This window comes from Cherax quadricarinatus, chromosome 5, assembly GCF_038502225.1.
Source record: "Cherax quadricarinatus isolate ZL_2023a chromosome 5, ASM3850222v1, whole genome shotgun sequence".
Taxonomy (NCBI): Eukaryota; Metazoa; Arthropoda; class Malacostraca; order Decapoda; family Parastacidae; genus Cherax; species Cherax quadricarinatus.
In genome coordinates this window covers 27135184-27153874 of record NC_091296.1, presented here as the reverse complement: position 1 = coordinate 27153874, position 18691 = coordinate 27135184, and the positions used below count along the sequence as shown (strand labels likewise).

Sequence of the window (18691 nt, the reverse complement as noted above, 5' to 3'; positions counted from 1 at the left end):
AAAATCCTGCAGCACGCAGTGCACAAGAAAAAAAAGCTGCGACAGTGTTTTTAGTGTAAAACAGCGACTTTCCGGTGTATTTTTATATGGTTTTTATGGTTGTATTCTCATTTTTTTTTGGTCTCATTTGATAGAATGGAAAATATATTACAGAAACAGAGATGATTTTGACTGATTTCAGGACAGAAAGTACCTTGAAATTGAGCTCAAATTAGCAGAAATGTTTAATTTTTGCAGATGTTCAAGAGTAAACCAATCACGTCACGCATCCAGTATTTATTTATTTATTTTATGTCTTTGCAAACAGTACATTGAGATTTTGTATTTACAATAGTGGGTTGCAATGCAAAGAGAGCCTCTATTATGCCTAGGCATTATGGGCCAACTTAACATTATTGGCTTACAGTCTACTTAACACTATGGAGTATATCATAGTTGTACAATAGGAAAGTAATTATTTCATAGTTGTGCAGTAGAATATTAATTATAAATGAATCAAAATTTGTATAATACAAAGATATATTTATATTCGAAAATGCTTTTTGTGAAAACAATGATTCAATTATATTACTGTCAACAATGGATAAAAGGTTCAAAGTGATTGTTTCAGTTATGATGTGCGAGTACATAGGTGAGTAAGTGTGTACTGAGTATTTAGCATTTAGTCTAGGGTGATTAAGTGGCTTTTGAGAAGAGTCTTTAATTGATTTACAGACTGGGTTACTTTAATATCTTCTGGTAATGAATTCCATATTTTGGGGCCCTTTATGTGCATAGAGTTTTTACACAGTGTGATATGGACACGAGGTACATCAAAAAGAGATCTGTGTCTTGTGTTGTGGTCATGTGTCCTGTTTAGGTTGGTGAGGAGAAGTTTGAGTGGAGGGTTTATGTTTGTGTGTATTGTTCTGTGTATGTAGTAGGTACATGAATAAGTATGGATGTTCTTAATGGTGAGAAGATTCAGACTTTTGAAAATTGGAGGAGTATGTTGGCGGGAGTGGGAATTCGTTATCATTCTTACTGCTGCCTTTTGCTGGGTTATTTGGGGTTTTAGGTGATTGGATGTTGTTGATCCCCATGCAAAAATTCCATATGTAAGATAAGGGTATATGAGTGAATGGTACAGTGCCAGGAGAGCTGATTTTGGAACGGAGTACCTTATCTTTGAGAGTATGCCTACAGTCTTGGAGATTTTCTTGGTGATTTGTTGTATGTGTGTCCAGAACTTAAGGCTACTGTCAAGGTGGATACCTAGGAATTTTCCTTCTGTGAGTCTTGTGACTGATGATCCATTTAGCATTATGTTAATTGGATCATTTGCAGCTTTGTTTCCAAACTGAATGAAATAGGTTTTATCAATGTTCAGGGTAAGTTTGTTAGTCATCATCCAGGCAGATATTTTTTGTAATTCAGTATTAACTGTGTTTGTTAGTATGATTGTGTTTGGGTGGGAAAAGATATATGTAGTGTCATCTGCAAATAACATGGGTTTGAGTAGCTGTGATGCATTCGGTAGATCATTGATGTAGATGAGAAAGAGCAGTGGTCCAAGGGCGCTTCCTTGTGGGACTCCTACTGTGATTGGTTGGGTGGAAGAGTTTGCATCATTTGCATACACATATTGAGTTCTGTTACTAAGGTATGACTTTAGGTAGCTGAGGGAGTGGCCTCTGATACCATAGTGCATTAATATGGAGTACAGCAGTTCATGGTCGACTGTATCGATAGCTTTACGTAAATCAATAAAAATGCCCAGCGGGACTTCTTTCTTTTCAAGTGCGGTATATATAGTTCTAGCATGTGTATGATAGCATCATTTGTGCTTTTATTATTCCTGAATCCAAACTGACAAGGGTTTAATATGTTGTGTGAAACGAGGTAGGAATAGATCCGTCTATGAATTAATTAATTAATTCCCACTACAGGCAGCACACTCCACCAATATTAAAAACACTAAACCTACTCACCATACAAAATATCCATACTTATTACTGCACCTATTACATACATAGAACACTTAACTCTGATATTAACCCTCCCCTCAAACATCTCCTTGCCAACCTCAACAGAACACATGACCATAACACAAGGCACAGATCACTCTTTGATATTCCTCGTGTCCATCTCACGCTATGCAAAAACTCAATGCACATAAAAGGCCCTAAAATCTGGAATTCATTACCTGTAAATATAAAAGAAACACTACCTGCTTATAAATTCAAGTCTCTTCTCAAAGATCACTTACTCACCCAAAACCAAATAAATACTGAATAACTGAACCTTATAAATTGTATATCTTAAATGTTTCTCACAATTATATCACATAAATGTTAAATCTAAGACCCAATCTAAATTTGTTATTTTTTAAATACACTACCTAACAGAATACTTCATTCTACTGAATGTACAGCAATGCATGCAACCATATGACCTGTCTTTGTAATACTCATTTGTGCTTTATTGTTATCTGTTTACAATAATGTTTTATCAGATTACATCATTGCTTGGTTAATCTTAAGTTAATTCTAAGCCTGCCCGTAATGCTACGCATATAAGTGGCTTTGGCATGCTGCTCTTACCTGTATTTTTTTGTACCTCTGAATGTACAGTGGAACCTCAAATATCGAACTTTCTTCAGTCCAGAAGGCTGTTCGAGTGCCTTTACCGAATGAATTTATTTCCATCAGGAATAATGTAAATTTGATTAGTCCATTTCAGACCCTCAAAAATACACTTATAAAAGCACTTACAAAAATACACTTACATAGTTGGCTGTGTTGGGAGCAGTTCGATTTTTGAGGTACCACTGTATGTTCAAATTATTAAATAAATAAATAAATAAATAAATTTTTCAAAGATTTTAGAGAGCAGTGGTAAGTTAGATATTGGTCTATAATTATTCAAGTCAGCTTGGTCACCTCCTTTATGGATCAGAGTGACCCTCGCTATTTTGAGGATTGTTGGCAAGGTAGATGATTCAATGGATTTGTTAAAGAGCGTTGCAATAATTGTTGACAATACTTGAGAAGCATTTTTGTACATAAAAGCAGGCAAGTTGTTTGTCTCCTGCCTTGTTTTTAAGGGTGTTTATGATGAGCGTAACTTCAATGTGGTTGGTTGTGTCCAACTGGCCAGTCTAATACACAGTCATGAATAGACTGACATTATTTATACAAATTTAACAATAATGCAGTAGTCTGCATAACAGTAAATCTTCTACTTTTTTGTGTGAATAAAAATTCAAAGTGGAAAGCAAGCGTAATATAAGAGAGGCCTGGAGATGTGACTAATGAACTGAGAAAATATTATTTTAATACCAGGAAGGTCTGCACTGTTTATTCTGGACCCTATTTTGAAATTGGCATCTCTTGACATTTGAGTGAAATTGGCCAAATTACCAACTTCTGGCCACTTTATTGGTTAGAAATGGGCAGTTTCTACCAGACTGAATAGAAGGAATACTAGCAAAATACCTATGCGTTTGGTTGACTGGAACAATGGAATAGGCCAAAAATAGGGAATAAAGTGGGCAAAATCACCAATGCATAAATATCACCATTGGGTTAAGTGTATTTTAATCTTTTAAGTTGTAGCTACACTGAGAGTAAAAGGTAGATGGGATACAAGGAGAATAGAAGCATCAGGGAAGAGAGAGGTGAAGGTTTATAAACTAAAAGAGGAGGCAGTTAGGGTAAGATATAAACAGCTATTGGAGGATAGATGGGCTAATGAGAGCATAGGCAATGGGGTCGAAGAGGTATGGGGTAGGTTTAAAAATGTAGTGTTAGAGTGTTCAGCAGAAGTTTGTGGTTACAGGAAAGTGGGTGCAGGAGGGAAGAGGAGCGATTGGTGGAATGATGATGTAAAGAGAGTAGTAAGGGAGAAAAAGTTAGCATATGAGAAGTTTTTACAAAGTAGAAGTGATGCAAGGAGGGAAGAGTATATGGAGAAAAAGAGAGAGGTTAAGAGAGTGGTGAAGCAATGTAAAAAGAGAGCAAATGAGAGAGTGGGTGAGATGTTATCAACAAATTTTGTTGAAAATAAGAAAAAGTTTTGGAGTGAGATTAACAAGTTAAGAAAGCCTAGAGAACAAATAGATTTGTCAGTTAAAAATAGGAGAGGAGAGTTATTAAATGGAGAGTTAGAGGTATTGGGAAGATGGAGGGAATATTTTGAGGAATTGTTAAATGTTGATGAAGATAGGGAAGCTGTGATTTCGTGTATAGGACAAGGAGGAATAACATCTTGTAGGAGTGAGGAAGAGCCAGTTGTGAGTGTGGGGGAAGTTCGTGAGGCAGTAGGTAAAATGAAAGGGGGTAAGGCAGCCGGGATTGATGGGATAAAGATAGAAATGTTAAAAGCAGGTGGGGATATAGTTTTGGAGTGGTTGGTGCAATTATTTAATAAATGTATGGAAGAGGGTAAGGTACCTAGGGATTGGCAGAGAGCATGCATAGTTCCTTTGTATAAAGGCAAAGGGGATAAAAGAGAGTGCAAAAATTATAGGGGGATAAGTCTGTTGAGTTCTCCATGGGGAAGTGGAACAGAATTCTTCCTCCGTAAGCCATGCGTGTTGTAAGAGGCAACTAAAATGCCGGGAGCAAGGGGCTAGTAACCTCTTCTCCTGTATATATTACTAAATGTAAAAGGAGAAACTTTCGTTTTTCCTTTTGGGCCACCCCGCCTCGGTGGGATACGGCCGGTGTGTTGAAAGAAAGAAGTCTGTTGAGTGTACCTGGTAAAGTGTATGGTAGAGTTATAATTGAAAGAATTAAGAGTAAGACGGAGAATAGGATAGCAGATGAACAAGGAGGCTTTAGGAAAGGTAGGGGGTGTGTGGACCAGGTGTTTACAGTGAAACATATAAGTGAACAGTATTTAGATAAGGCTAAAGAGGTCTTTGTGGCATTTATGGATTTGGAAAAGGCGTATGACAGGGTGGATAGGGGGGGCAATGTGGCAGATGTTGCAAGTGTATGGTGTAGGAGGTAGGTTACTGAAAGCAGTGAAGAGTTTTTACGAGGATAGTGAGGCTCAAGTTAGAGTATGTAGGAAAGAGGGAAATTTTTTCCCAGTAAAAGTAGGCCTTAGACAAGGATGTGTGATGTCACCGTGGTTGTTTAATATATTTATAGATGGGGTTGTAAGAGAAGTAAATGCGAGGGTCTTGGCAAGAGGCGTGGAGTTAAAAGATAAAGAATCACACACAAAGTGGGAGTTGTCACAGCTGCTCTTTGCTGATGACACTGTGCTCTTGGGAGATTCTGAAGAGAAGCTGCAGAGATTGGTGGATGAATTTGGTAGGGTGTGCAAAAGAAGAAAATTAAAAGGTGAATACAGGAAAGAGTAAGGTTATGAGGATAACAAAAAGATTAGGTGATGAAAGATTGAATATCAGATTGGAGGGAGAGAGTATGGAGGAGGTGAACGTATTCAGATATTTGGGAGTGGACGTGTCAGCGGATGGGTCTATGAAAGATGAGGTGAATCATAGAATTGATGAGGGAAAAAGAGTGAGTGGTGCACTTAGGAGTCTGTGGAGACAAAGAACTTTGTCCTTGGAGGCAAAGAGGGGAATGTATGAGAGTATAGTTTTACCAACGCTCTTATATGGGTGTGAAGCGTGGGTGATGAATGTTGCAGCGAGGAGAAGGCTGGAGGCAGTGGAGATGTCATGTCTGAGGGCAATGTGTGGTGTGAATATAATGCAGAGAATTCGTAGTTTGGAAGTTAGGAGGAGGTGCGGGATTACCAAAACTGTTGTCCAGAGGGCTGAGGAAGGGTTGTTGAGGTGGTTCGGACATGTAGAGAGAATGGAGCGAAACAGAATGACTTCAAGAGTGTATCAGTCTGTAGTGGAAGGAAGGCGGGGTAGGGGTCGGCCTAGGAAGGGTTGGAGGGAGGGGGTAAAGGAGGTTTTGTGTGCGAGGGGCTTGGACTTCCAGCAGGCATGCGTGAGCGTGTTTGATAGGAGTGAATGGAGACAAATGGTTTTTAATACTTGACGTGCTGTTGGAGTGTGAGCAAAGTAACATTTATGAAGGGATTCAGGGAAACCGGCAGGCCGGACTTGAGTCCTGGAGATGGGAAGTACAGTGCCTGCACTCTGAAGGAGGGGTGTTAATGTTGCAGTTTAAAAACTGTAGTGTAAAGCACCCTTCTGGCAAGACAGTGATGGAGTGAATGATGGTGAAAGTTTTTCTTTTTCGGGCCACCCTGCCTTGGTGGGAATCGGCCAGTGTGATAATAAAAATAAAAACACTCTGTTATCTGGAAAAATCACTAATCTGGCACCTTGTAGGTCCCGATGATGATGGATTAGTGATGGTCAACCTGTATACAGTGGACCCCCGCATACCGTTGGCCTTGCATAACGTTAAATCCGCATACCGCTACATTTTATTGCCAAGATTTTGCCTCGCATACCGCTAAAAAACCCTCAACGCTGTTCGTCCGAGACGCGTCTAATGTGCGCCCTTAGCCAGCCTCACATGTTCCGCCGGTGGCATTGTTTACCAGCCAGCCTCCGCGGTAACATCCAAGCATACAATCAGAACATTTCGTATTATTACAGTGTTTTTGGTGATTTTATCTGCAAAATAAGTGACCATGGGCCCCAAGAAAGCTTCTAGTGCCAACTCTACAGCAATAAGGGTGAGAATTACTATAGAGATGAAGAAAAAGATCATTGATAAGTATGAAAGTGGAGTGCGTGTCTCCGAGCTGGCCAGGTTGTATAATAAACCCCAATCAACCATTGCTACTATTGGTGGTACAGCTGCTGCTGCTGTACCACCATCAGCTGCTGCTGCTGCACTGTCAGCTGCTGCTGCTGCTGTAGCACCGTCAGCTGCTGCTGCTGCTGTAGCACCGTCAGCTGCTGCTGCTGCTGTACCACCGTCAGTTGCTGCTGCTGCTGTAGTACCGTCTGCTGCTACTGTAGCATCGTCTGCTGCTGCTGTAGCATCGTCTGCTGCTGCTGAAGCACTGTCAGCTGCTGCTGCTGCTGTAGCATTGTCTGCTGCTGCTGTAGCACTGTCAGCTGCTGCTGTAGCACTGTCAGCTGCTGCTGCTGCTGCTGTAGCACTGTCAGCTGCTGCTGCTGTAGCACCGTTGTTGGTGTGGCTTATTGAGAATACCAAGAAACAATTAACCCCAGAGGATTTGCCACCCAGGATAACCCAAAAAAGTCAGTGTCATCGAAGACTGTCTAACTTATTTCCATTGGGGTCCTTAATCTTGTCTCCCAGGATGCAACCCACACCAGTCGACTAACACCCAGGTGAACAGGAAAAAATGCCTGGAACTAGTGCTCATATTGGTGAATTTAAAGCCAGCAAAGGTTGGTTTGAGAGATTTAAGAATCGTAGTGGCATACACAGTGTGATAAGGCCTGTTCTGGAAGAAAATGCCAAACAGGACCTACAGTACTCAGGAGTAAAAGGCACTCCCAGGACACAGTGTCTCATCAGTCATTGCTGCATCTTCAATAAAGGTAAGTGTCATTTATTCTTCATTTAGTAGAGTAGTACATGCACAATATATATTGTGCATGTACTACTCTACTATTGTGCATGTATCCTTCTCTTTGTGTGTAGGAAAATGTATATTTCATGTGGTAAAAATTTTTTTTTCATACTTTTGGGTGTCTTGCACGGATTAATTTGATTTCCATTATTTCTTATGGGGAAAATTCATTCACATAACGATAATTTCGCATAACAATGAGCTCTCTTGCACGGATTAATATCGCTATGCGGGGGTCCACTGTATATTGCTCTCTCTCAGTCCAGTGATGAGTCTTCTCTTTTAAGTATATTTCATTTTGGTACCTATGATGTTGAATACATCCCTTTGCTGCACAGTGGAATGACACTTAGATAAATTTAAACAAAATACAGTAACTGTATGCATGCACCATTTAGCAATTCGTACTGCAGCAATCAATTTTAAATAAAACTTAAGAAGGGCCTACCATTGTTACTGAGAAAAATAATTTCATGCCACTCACCTTGGCACACAAATAGGTAGTGAATTTTTTTAGTCCTTCCTCATGTTTATTCAACAGTGGAAAAAGTTTGAAGAATCTGTCAACACTAGCCATATCTTCTCTTTTAACTGCTTCATCAAACTTGTGTGTGATGAGGGAACTTAATTCCTTATCAGCATGGCGTAATCGGTCAAACCAGGTTTCCACACTCTCAGCTAAAATAAAAAACAAATAAATTCTTCACTAAATGCCTCAGTGTTTAATTTATAAGCAGGGAAATTGGTAATAAAAAGGTATTTTATTATAGTTACAAAAACAAATTTAATACTAAATTCAGTTGAATTAAAAATATCTTGCATACATGTGAACGGATTTCTAATTTATATACTAAGCCATTTTATTTCTTAATTATAATAAAAAGTTATCAATAAAACAAAATTACGTCAACATGTCTTCTATGATCACACATACAGCCAAATAAAACACAAGTTCAACCGTTTACTTTGATAAAATTAACATACAGTGGACCCTCGGTTTTCGTCCTTAACCCTTTGGGGGTTGACAGGTCCTCTCAGAGTCTTGTTCTCAGGGTCGGCCAAATTTAAAAAAAAAAATTATTTTTTCGAATGAAATGATAGAGAATCTTTTCCCGATCATAATGACACCAAAAGTATGAAATTTGATGGAAAACTTACGGGATTACGCTCTCACGAAGTTAGCGGTCTCGACGATGTTTATGCATTGGCGATTTTGCCCACTTTGAGCCCTATTTTCGGCCAATTCCAGTGTACTAGTCGACAAAAATAATAACTATTTTGCTAGAACTCCATTTTTTCTATCGAATGAGTACAAGAAACCATCCATTTACTGATTTCAACTATCGAATAAAGTGAAAAGAAATTTAGCAATTTTGCCAATTTCACACAAATTTCAAAAGATGCCAATTTCCGAATAGGGTCCAGAATAAACAAGAAAGACAATCCTGGCACTAAAATAACAAGTTCTCTGTTTGTTAGTCACATCCCCAGGCCCCTCTTACATTTCTTTGGCTTTCCACTTTGAATTTTTATTCTTACAAAAAAAATAAGATTTACTGTTATGCAGACTACTGCATTAGTGTAGAAATGGTATAAATAATATTAGTGCACTTGTGAAAGAATATTAGACTCACCAGTTAATGTGTATTGGACGCTTGGCATGATTTGTATACTTTTGAACTTAGGTAAAAATCTAACATTTCTGCTACTTTGAGCTCAATTTCAAGGTACTTTTCATTGTAAAACCAGTCAAAATCATCTCAATTTCTGTAATATGTCTTCCATTCTATAAAATGAGACCAAGAAAAATAGAATACAACAATAAATACCATATGAAAATACAGTGCAAAGTTGCTGTTTTAATCCAAAAACACGGTCAGTTTTTTTTTTCTGATTACGCACTGTGTGCTGCAGGATTTTTTTTATACTGCGCACACTGACCACGTAGACCAATTCTTTCATATGTAGGCCTACCAGCTTTCTCTCACTAGATTTGAGGGCGCTAGAATTTAGGCGTACTAGTACGTCAAAAACCCTGGGTTGTAAGACGTACTAGTACGTCCGAAACCACCAAAGGGTTAATCAGTTCCAGAAGGTTGGCCGAAATCCGAAATGGACAAAAACCGAAGTTATATTATTTCCCACAAGAAATAATGTAAATCCAATTAATCCGTTCCAGACACCCAAAAATATTAACAAAAAATACGTTTTATAGAGAATAACTACAGCGGACCCCTGGATTAACCCTTTGACTGTTTCAGGCCTCTCTCTGAAACTGTCATTCTATGTCGCTCAATTTTTGAAAAAAAAAAATTATTTTTTCTTATGAAATGATAGAGAATCTTTTCCCGATGGTAATGACACCAAAAGTTCGAAATTTGGTCGAAAACTCGTGGAATTATGCTCCCGCGAAGTTATTGGTCTCGGCGACATATGCGTATCGGCGATTTCGCCGACTTTGAGCCCTATTTTCAGCCAATTCCATTGTTCCAGTTGACCAAACTCATAGCTATTTCTTTAGAACTCCATTTTATCTATCTACTGAGTACAAGAAACCTCCCATTTACTAATTTGGACTACCCAATATGGTGGTCAGAAATTGGCAATTTGGCCAATTTCACGCAAAATAAAAAAGATGCCAATTTCAAAATAGGGTCCAGAATAAAAAAGGTAGACATTCGTGGCACTAAAATAACATATGCTCTGTTCATTAGTCACATCTCTAGGCCCCTCTTATATTATTATTGCTTTCTATTTTGATTTTTTATTCATACAAAAAAATACAAAATTTACTGTTATGCAGACGACTGCATTATTGTAAAAATGGTATAAATAATATCAGTGCACTAGTGAAAGAATATTAGACTCCCCAGTTGACGTGTATTGGACGTGTGGTTTGATTTATTTACTCTTGAACATTGGTAAAAATCGAACATTTCCGCTACTTTGAGCTCAGTTTCAAGGTCGTTTTCATCGTAAAACTAATGAAAATCGTCTCTATTTCTGTAATATGTTTTCCATTTTATCACCTAAGACCATGAAAACGCGAATACAACGATAAATACTATACGAAAATACACCTCAAAGTCGGCGTTTTATTCCAAAAAAACGATCACAGTTTTTTTTTTCTCATTACGCAGTGTGTGCTGCAGGATTTTTTTTATGTGGTGCACACAGACCCATTCTCTCACATGTGGGCCTACCAGCTTTCTCCCACTTGATTTGAAGCCGCTAGAATTATTGAGTATATATACGTCAGAAACATTGGCTCGTAAGACGTATTTATACGTCGAAAACAGTCAAAGGGTTAAGACACCATCGGATTAAATAATAATCAGATTAAGTAATGTTTTTGCGTCAAAAAATTGGCTTGGTTAACAACAATGAACTCAGTTAAAGTCATATGTCCCAGACGTGTCCGAGCGCCGTGAGCGGCCCGGACACTCCATGTACAGCCAGTGTATCATTGTTTACAAGCCAGTAAGGACGATTCCATGCGTACATCTGATATATTTTGCATTATTCCACTGTTTTTACTGCTTGTAACTGCTAAATAAGCCACCATGGGCCCAAAGAAAGCTTCTAGTGCCAGCCCTTTGGAAAAGAGGGTGAGAAACACTATAGAATTCAAGAAAAAGTTTGTAGAAAGATATGAAAGTGGTGGTGGTAGAGGGAGGTAGTGATGGTGGAAGGGTACTTCCCCACACACACGATTTGATTTGATTGGGACTAGCGCATGAGTGAATAGAATTATCAAAGCTTATTGCTTGGGAAGCATCGAAAATTGGGCTGGGCAAATATGGTTCTGTTAGTGGGACAGTTTGTGAAGGACCTGCCTAGTATGGGCCAACAGGCCTGCTACAGTGTTCCTGCTTTCTTATGTGCAAACATTTATGGATGAACATCACCCTGACACAGCTGTTGCAGGCTGTGCTGGCAACATCTACAATGACAATGTTGTGTTCCATTTTAGGGAAATCTTAAAGATGCCAGAAACAGAGCTTTCAGGACAGATATTTTGTGCGACACAGGTCCAGTGACTCTCAAGCTGGTCCTAGTGGAATTAACCCGTAAACAGTCCAAATGTATATATACGTTCTTACTGCTAGTGCCCCAAACGTATACAGTGGACCCTTGATAATCGTAAGGCTCGAAAATCGTAATGTTATTTTCGTCAAAACATTGACTCACGAATCGTCATTTGACTCGCAAATAGTCGTTCGTCCCGGGTGCGTACTCATTGCTCCGAGCCACCTCGCACTCCCTTCCCAGCCAGTGTGGCATTGTTTACCATTGTTTACAAGAACTACTATAAATTGTAATTATCAGAACATAAAAATTATATAAAATAATATGAAAAAGAGAAAAAAAAAAGATATATTGGCAACACTTCTACAAGCAGCAGGACTGGAGGTTGCCATCAGGTGACCATCCAGTGCCAACTTCTCGGCTTCATACCTCTGTAAGCACTGACCCTATTTTTTTTTTAATCCTATAACACTTAGAAAAATGTGCTCTTCATTTCTATTAAAAAAAAAAAATTATTTTTCAAAATATTCGGGGCACTGGAGTAGTGAACGTATATATACATTTGGACCATTTACAGGTTAAAAAAACAAAGGGGATTCTCCTTCCAAACACTAGTACACCTCCATCCTCTCCCCTCCTCCTGTCTCATCACTCATCAATAAGTCTTCAATAACAGTGTCATTTTATTAATTTATTTATTCTGCATGTCTCATTGTTTTCTGTGTAGGGAAATGTATATTTCATGTAAAAAAATTATTTTGTTTAATACTTTTGGGTGTCTGGAACAGATTAATTGGATTTCCATTATTTGTTATGGGGAAAATTAATTCGGATTAAGACAGATTCGATATAAGACACGCTCTCTGGAACGAATTAATGTCATTAACCAGGGGTCCACTGTATAGTTTTACATACAGAAAACAACGAGAAATAAATATTAAGCACTAATGAAATGGATAAATGAACATTTAACATCACTTTAACCTTTATTGAAGACTCCTGTTGGGAGAGAAAGGAGAGTTTGTTTGGAAATAGGACAAAATACTTCAATATGATGCTAATATCAACTCTATGGCTTACTTATCTATCACAATTCATCTAATATGACATAATAAACAATATTAATAACATAGAAACATAATATATACTCTAGAATGAATAAAATATGTCATTGTGTATGTGAATAGTGGTGGTGGCAGTGTTGGGTTTATCAGGGCCACTGACAGCATAAGCCATATAGTAGTGGTGGTGGCGGTGGCCACCACTATTAGTCACACTGAAACACCACTAGTCACACCACTAGTCACATTGAAACAATGTACAGTAAGTAATTTATAAATAAGAAATATTGTATAAAAACATAATGTAAAGAAATAAAGTGGCTATTGTATGTATACTATAGTACACACTTACCTTGCAGGAGATGCTGGCAGAGGTTTAGGGTGGTGTATATTGTTAGTGGCCCTATATACCTCCAACAACATTGGAGGAGTTAGTTTTGTGTCATCCTTTTTCTAGTGTTTAATCGCTTAACTTACTTGCTACACTGCTAATGCTATACTTTATCACTGGCTGGTGCTATAGTCTTTATCAACTCCTGCTGCTTTTGCATATTTACCCCTTTCGCAGTGGGGTCCTGTGCGGGTGGACGTGTCTGATAATGATGATTTCCGAGCGGATCTACGAAATCCGGGGGAAAATTTAGCTGAAAAAAGTGCTCGAAATCCGAATTGTACGATTTCCACACCCGACAAAAACAGGGGTCCACTGTACTACAATTAGTGGGCCCATTTCAAGATATGATTATTACATTTCTAGCAAGACACTTATTGAGCAAGTGATAGAGAATGCCTTTCTTTAGGTCACCCATGTTCAGGAAAAAAGCCACAATATAATAAAAAATTGTGTGAAAAATGATGGCAAACCAGAGTGGGCCATTCAGCACCCAGTGTGGTGAAGGTCTGATCCTTCACCTACAAATCGCAAGACACACACTATCTAACAGTTGTCACATAAATGCACCATCCAATACACTGTACAGCCATTTCCACAAATTTGTGAGCTTCCTTATTTGGGGATTCGATTATCCTATTTTTTTAATGATGGGCAACCAGTGAACAGATTCAGTTATTGAACATTTATCTGGCTCAATGGCTTTCCCACATCCAAATCTCTTGTTTTTATTCTGGTAATTATTTCTTATGAAAATCAATATTAGCCAGATTAACAGTACAGTGAACCCTTGGTTTTCGTGATAAATCCGTTCCAGAGAATCTGCCGAAAATCAAAATTCACGAAAACCAAAACCATTTTCCCCATAAGAAATAATGTAAATCCAATTAATCTGTTCCAGACACCCATAAGTATTAGAGATTAAATATAGTAGATTTACATACAGAAAAGACAGATAAATCAATATAAAGCAATAATAACATCACACTTACCTTTATTGAAGACTCTTGTTAGTGTATGGAAGACAGGAGGAGGGGAGAGGGAGGAGAAGTTATTTTTGTTTGGAAGGGGAATCTCCTTCCATAAAGACTTTAGGTACCGAGTCCTTATCCGGGGTTACTTCCCTTCATTCTTTTTTAATGGCACTAGGACCAGCTTGAAAGTCACTGGACCCCTGTCGCTCAAAAAATTGTTCCAGAGAGCTCTGTTTCTGGCATCTCTTTAAGATTTGTCTAAAATGGGACAAGGCATTGTCATTGAACATGTCGCAGACACAACCCACAACAGCTTTGTTAGAGTGATGTTCCTCCACAAATGTTTGTACTTCACTCCACTTTGCACAAATGTCCTTAATCTTTGAAGAAGGCACCTTCTTCCGTCTCTCTTCCTCCTCCTGTGAAGCAATTTCCTCAGCTGTGGTCTGTTGCTGTTGCAGATGAAGCTCTTGCAGCTATTCAGTGGTTAGCTCTTCGCTGTGGTCCTCCACTAATCTTCCATATACTGGTCACTCACATCCATCCCCATGGACTTCCCCAGAGACACAACAGAGTCTACAACAGACGTAGGGTCATCAGGGTCAGCCTCAAACCTTTCAAAATCACGAATGCATGGGATGCTTTGTGTGGGCACTGATTCTGGGAAATGAGTGGCTGAGTCACGAGGGCAGGCGGACGAATTTGGTATGGACCATTGTCAACTGTACGAAAACCAAGCAGATGTATGAAAACTGGGACAATATTTAGACGAAAAAAGTCGTCGAAAACCGAATCATACAAAACCTAGGGCATACAGAAACTGAGGTTCCACTGTACATGTATTACAGAAACCTACACCAGTCGACTAACACCCAGGTACCCATTTTATATTGATGGGTGAATCCAGACAACCAGTGTAAGGAAACATGCCCAATGTTTCCACCCTCACCAGAAATCAAACCTGGACCCTCACTGTGTTAAGCAAGAGCCATGGGGCACTTGACCTTTCCCAAGTTTGTGGGAGCGACTACATATTTACTGCTCAGTTCAGTGGAAAACATCCAATATTTGATGAATATTAGCTTAACTTGATTAATTTTCTTTCAAACTAAGGGATTTTAGAGATTTTTTCCTTGTTAAAAATTCAAGAACATTCATAACCTCTGCACATTTAATTAGTCAAAATAACATAACTAGTACAGCCTCAATCTCCACTACTAATTAGTCAAGACATTCATCTAATGCCATTTTTTTTTTAACAAAAGCTGTTTCCAAAGTATATATACATACACACAAGTGCTGGGCAATGTGGTATACACCTTGCTTAAACTTCATGATCACAAAAAATAAAACCCACATCCACCATTACCAAGTAATAATGAAAAGTGGTTTGGCCACTAATCTTTTATCTCCCCTGCCTCCCTCCTTTCCCCACATACCTTCTTCACAAATTTCCCACCTTCCCCATCTTTACCACGGCTCTGGTCGCAGTTTACTTCACTTTGTTTCTCACCAAGACATGGCAACACAAAAAGAGAAAAACACATTCATCATTCATTCCTTAGCTACTTTTGCCAAAAATAACTGATGGAAATCACATTTAAGAGAATCCACTGAATCATAACTTCCCCACTCATCCTTCAAGAAGGAAGGAAAGTACATTCCTGAGTTATTCCTTAGCTGTTTTCATAAAATTATAGACATCACAATTCAAATGATCCGATAATTATTGAATCATTTGAATGATTATAATTATAAAATCCCCATCCATCTTCACAATTTAGGTACTGTACTTCCCACCTCCAGATCTCAAGTCTAGATAATTGGTTTCCCTGAATCCTTTCATAAATATTATCTTTGCCCACACCACAGCAGCATGTAAACTCCCAATAACCACTTATTTCCACCCCTTCTTACCTCTCAAAAATTTCTTCCCATGCTCCCTCTAACCCTTACTCAAATTCTTCAAACACCTCTTTCCAATCATTACAGATTTATACACTTAACCTCCATCATTTCTAAATAACCAAATAATCTCAAAAATTCCAATTCTGCTCCCTTAATTATGCCTTTCATATCACAGCATTGTCTAATTTTTTCATTACTTATTCTCTACATAATAATCACACCACACACTGATTTCACATACATCACCACTGCCACAAGGTTCCTTCTGGTCGCAAGATTCAACTGCAATTTTTGCCCCATTATACTCTGATACATTAATCTTTGTTTCCACTGATAAACTTTCTTTCCAAAGATTCCTCAGTACGTTGGTTACCACATACACTTTATCATACATACACTCCATCTGCCAAGACACATTCATTCCTAAATACAGTTTTAGATACACTCACATTCTCCATATTCTTTCCCTCGAATAATAAACAAACACATAACTAAAAGGTAGAGAAACAGTTGTGAATTTTTTTTTTTTAATTAAAGTGCATGTTCCTCATCCATTTTCAATGGTTTCCAGAAAAAATGTCAAAGTACAACACTGATTGCAGGACAGTCTTTAATGGTGCATTACAACAAATTAACTTATCAATTACTGTATATGATAAAGCCAATTAGAGGTGAAACATGGAGCCAATGAAGACTTCTCTGCAATCAGTTTGTTACTGTACAATGTTTCCAATGATTGAGAAATCTCTCTTTCTGAGATTGGTAAACATTCAGGGGTTGCAGGTGATAGTTTCATTCCTTAATGGCAGCAATTTGTTTTGCTGCTGATAAGCTGATGCTAAGTAAAAAATATTTCTTTTGTCAACAGCAATGTATTCCTGAATAGATTTTTGTGCCCAGGTTGCTTTTTTGGAGCCATGACTATGAGCAATAGCAACCACTGGACCATTTCTATCTACCTGGTAGGGCCCATCATTGAGGATCCCACTAATCTCAACTTTCAATCAGGAGAATGGTCCTCTAGAAGTATAATAATATTAGCATTGTACTGCACCATCACCTCATGATGAGAGAAGGTCAGGCAAAGTCAAAGCCAAAGCCAAAGCACTGCTGCCATCAGTTTATAAAAAGACTTGTAGATAGTGGAACAAATACAGTATCACTGATGGAGGTGGTAATTTTTTATCATTTTACACACAGCAGCTGGTAAATCTACCAAGTTTATGTACAACCCCTAAAAATTATCCTATTTCCAAATTAAGCAGTGGCATTTTCTCGAGAGATGAAAAATAATAAGCAATGAGCAATACACAAAAAAAAACCACACATAGGAGAAAGAAAATTACAACAATGTTTCAGTCTAACTTAGACCATATTTTGAGCACTGTTCCACTCGTGGTATTGTGCGTTTTTATTTGTTAAGCAAAGAGTACTCAAATTTACAAAAAATATTGAAGCCCACCTTAATACATGTATATTTTTATGACAAATTATCATGTTTTGTGAAAACAATAACAAACTCCTTCCAGAAATGGGAAAGCTGTTTACAAAAGCTTTTTAAAATTGATAGGGATCTTTCATCAGTGTCAGACAAGGAAAAAAAAACAGGAAGATATACGAGAGCAGAAATTCCAGATTGTCAGATAACAGGCTGAAAAACATAATCTGGTTAAAAATACTATAACAAATATTACCTTTACTTGCAGAAACTGTGGTGTGTAGTAATAAAGTCTCATCCATAGCCAAAAAGCGATGAATATGAGCTGCTGCTGTTTCATAATCTGGAAATAAATACAGAATAAAACAAAAGTTAATTTGTAACATGTTACAAATAACACTTAACCACTGTATTTCCTTGTACTTCTATGTATCATGTTCAAATTAATAAATAAATAAATAAATAAAACAATACTTTAGTTTGCAAATTATCATATATACTCCCTTGTATACACATCCTAATATACATACCAAATTCACTCCATTCAATCTTATACACTCCTTCATATACACACAGTGGTGGTATGATAGTACAAATTATATATACAGTGGACCCTCGAGTTTCGGCAGCCTCGACGTTCGTGAAATTTGACCTTCGGTGTTTTTTTGGAAAAATTTGGCCTTGAGTTTCGTGAAAAAGCTCGTGTTTTGGCGACCGTCCGGTACCCGTCTGCCTGTCACCGCGCACACAAAGCCAGTCTCCAACACCATTCTCGCTCAGTGTGCCATTGTTTACCAACACGTGACCACCCCGCGGATTCATGCAATACATTTCATAATAATCCATTGTTTTTTGTGCTTGCAACTGCTAAATAAGTCATCATGGACACAAGGAAAGCTAGTGCAAGCCCTTTGGTAAATAAAGTGAGTGACAGGGATGTGGAAGAGTTGGTGGAGGACCACAGGGAAGAGCTAACCATTGACGAACTGCAAGAGCTTCAACTGGAACAGCATCAGACCACAGCCGACGAACTTGCTTCAGAGGAGGAGGAAGAGGGAGTGGATGAGGTGCCTTCTTCAGTGATTAACCCTTTGACTGTTTACGCCGTATAAATACATCTTACGCGCCACTTTTTCTGACGTATATATACTCATAAATTCTAGTGGCTTCAAATCAAGCAGGAGAAAGCTGGTAGGCCCACATGTGAGAGAATGGGTCTGTGTGGTCAGTGTGCACCACATAAAAAAAATCCTGCAGCACACAGTGCGTAATGAGAAAAAAAAACTGACCGTTTTTTTGGATTAAAACGTCGAATTTGAGGTGTATTTTCGTATAGTATTTATCGTTGTATTCTCGTTTT

General features: G+C 38.3%; 1 protein-coding gene across 3 annotated transcripts in view; it reads right to left on the bottom strand.

Annotated features, from left to right (window-relative positions):
- Positions 1-18691, bottom strand: part of Cog4 (conserved oligomeric Golgi complex subunit 4) — a 121161-nt gene that overhangs the window by 79429 nt on the left and 23041 nt on the right. For all 3 annotated transcript variants that reach the window (XM_070101407.1, XM_070101411.1, XM_070101417.1), the window contains exons 4-5: positions 17588-17674; positions 8015-8208 (exon numbers count right to left, since the gene is read on the bottom strand). In XM_070101407.1, coding sequence (XP_069957508.1) covers positions 8015-8208; positions 17588-17674 — 281 coding nt within the window. The remainder of the gene's footprint in view (positions 1-8014; positions 8209-17587; positions 17675-18691) is intronic.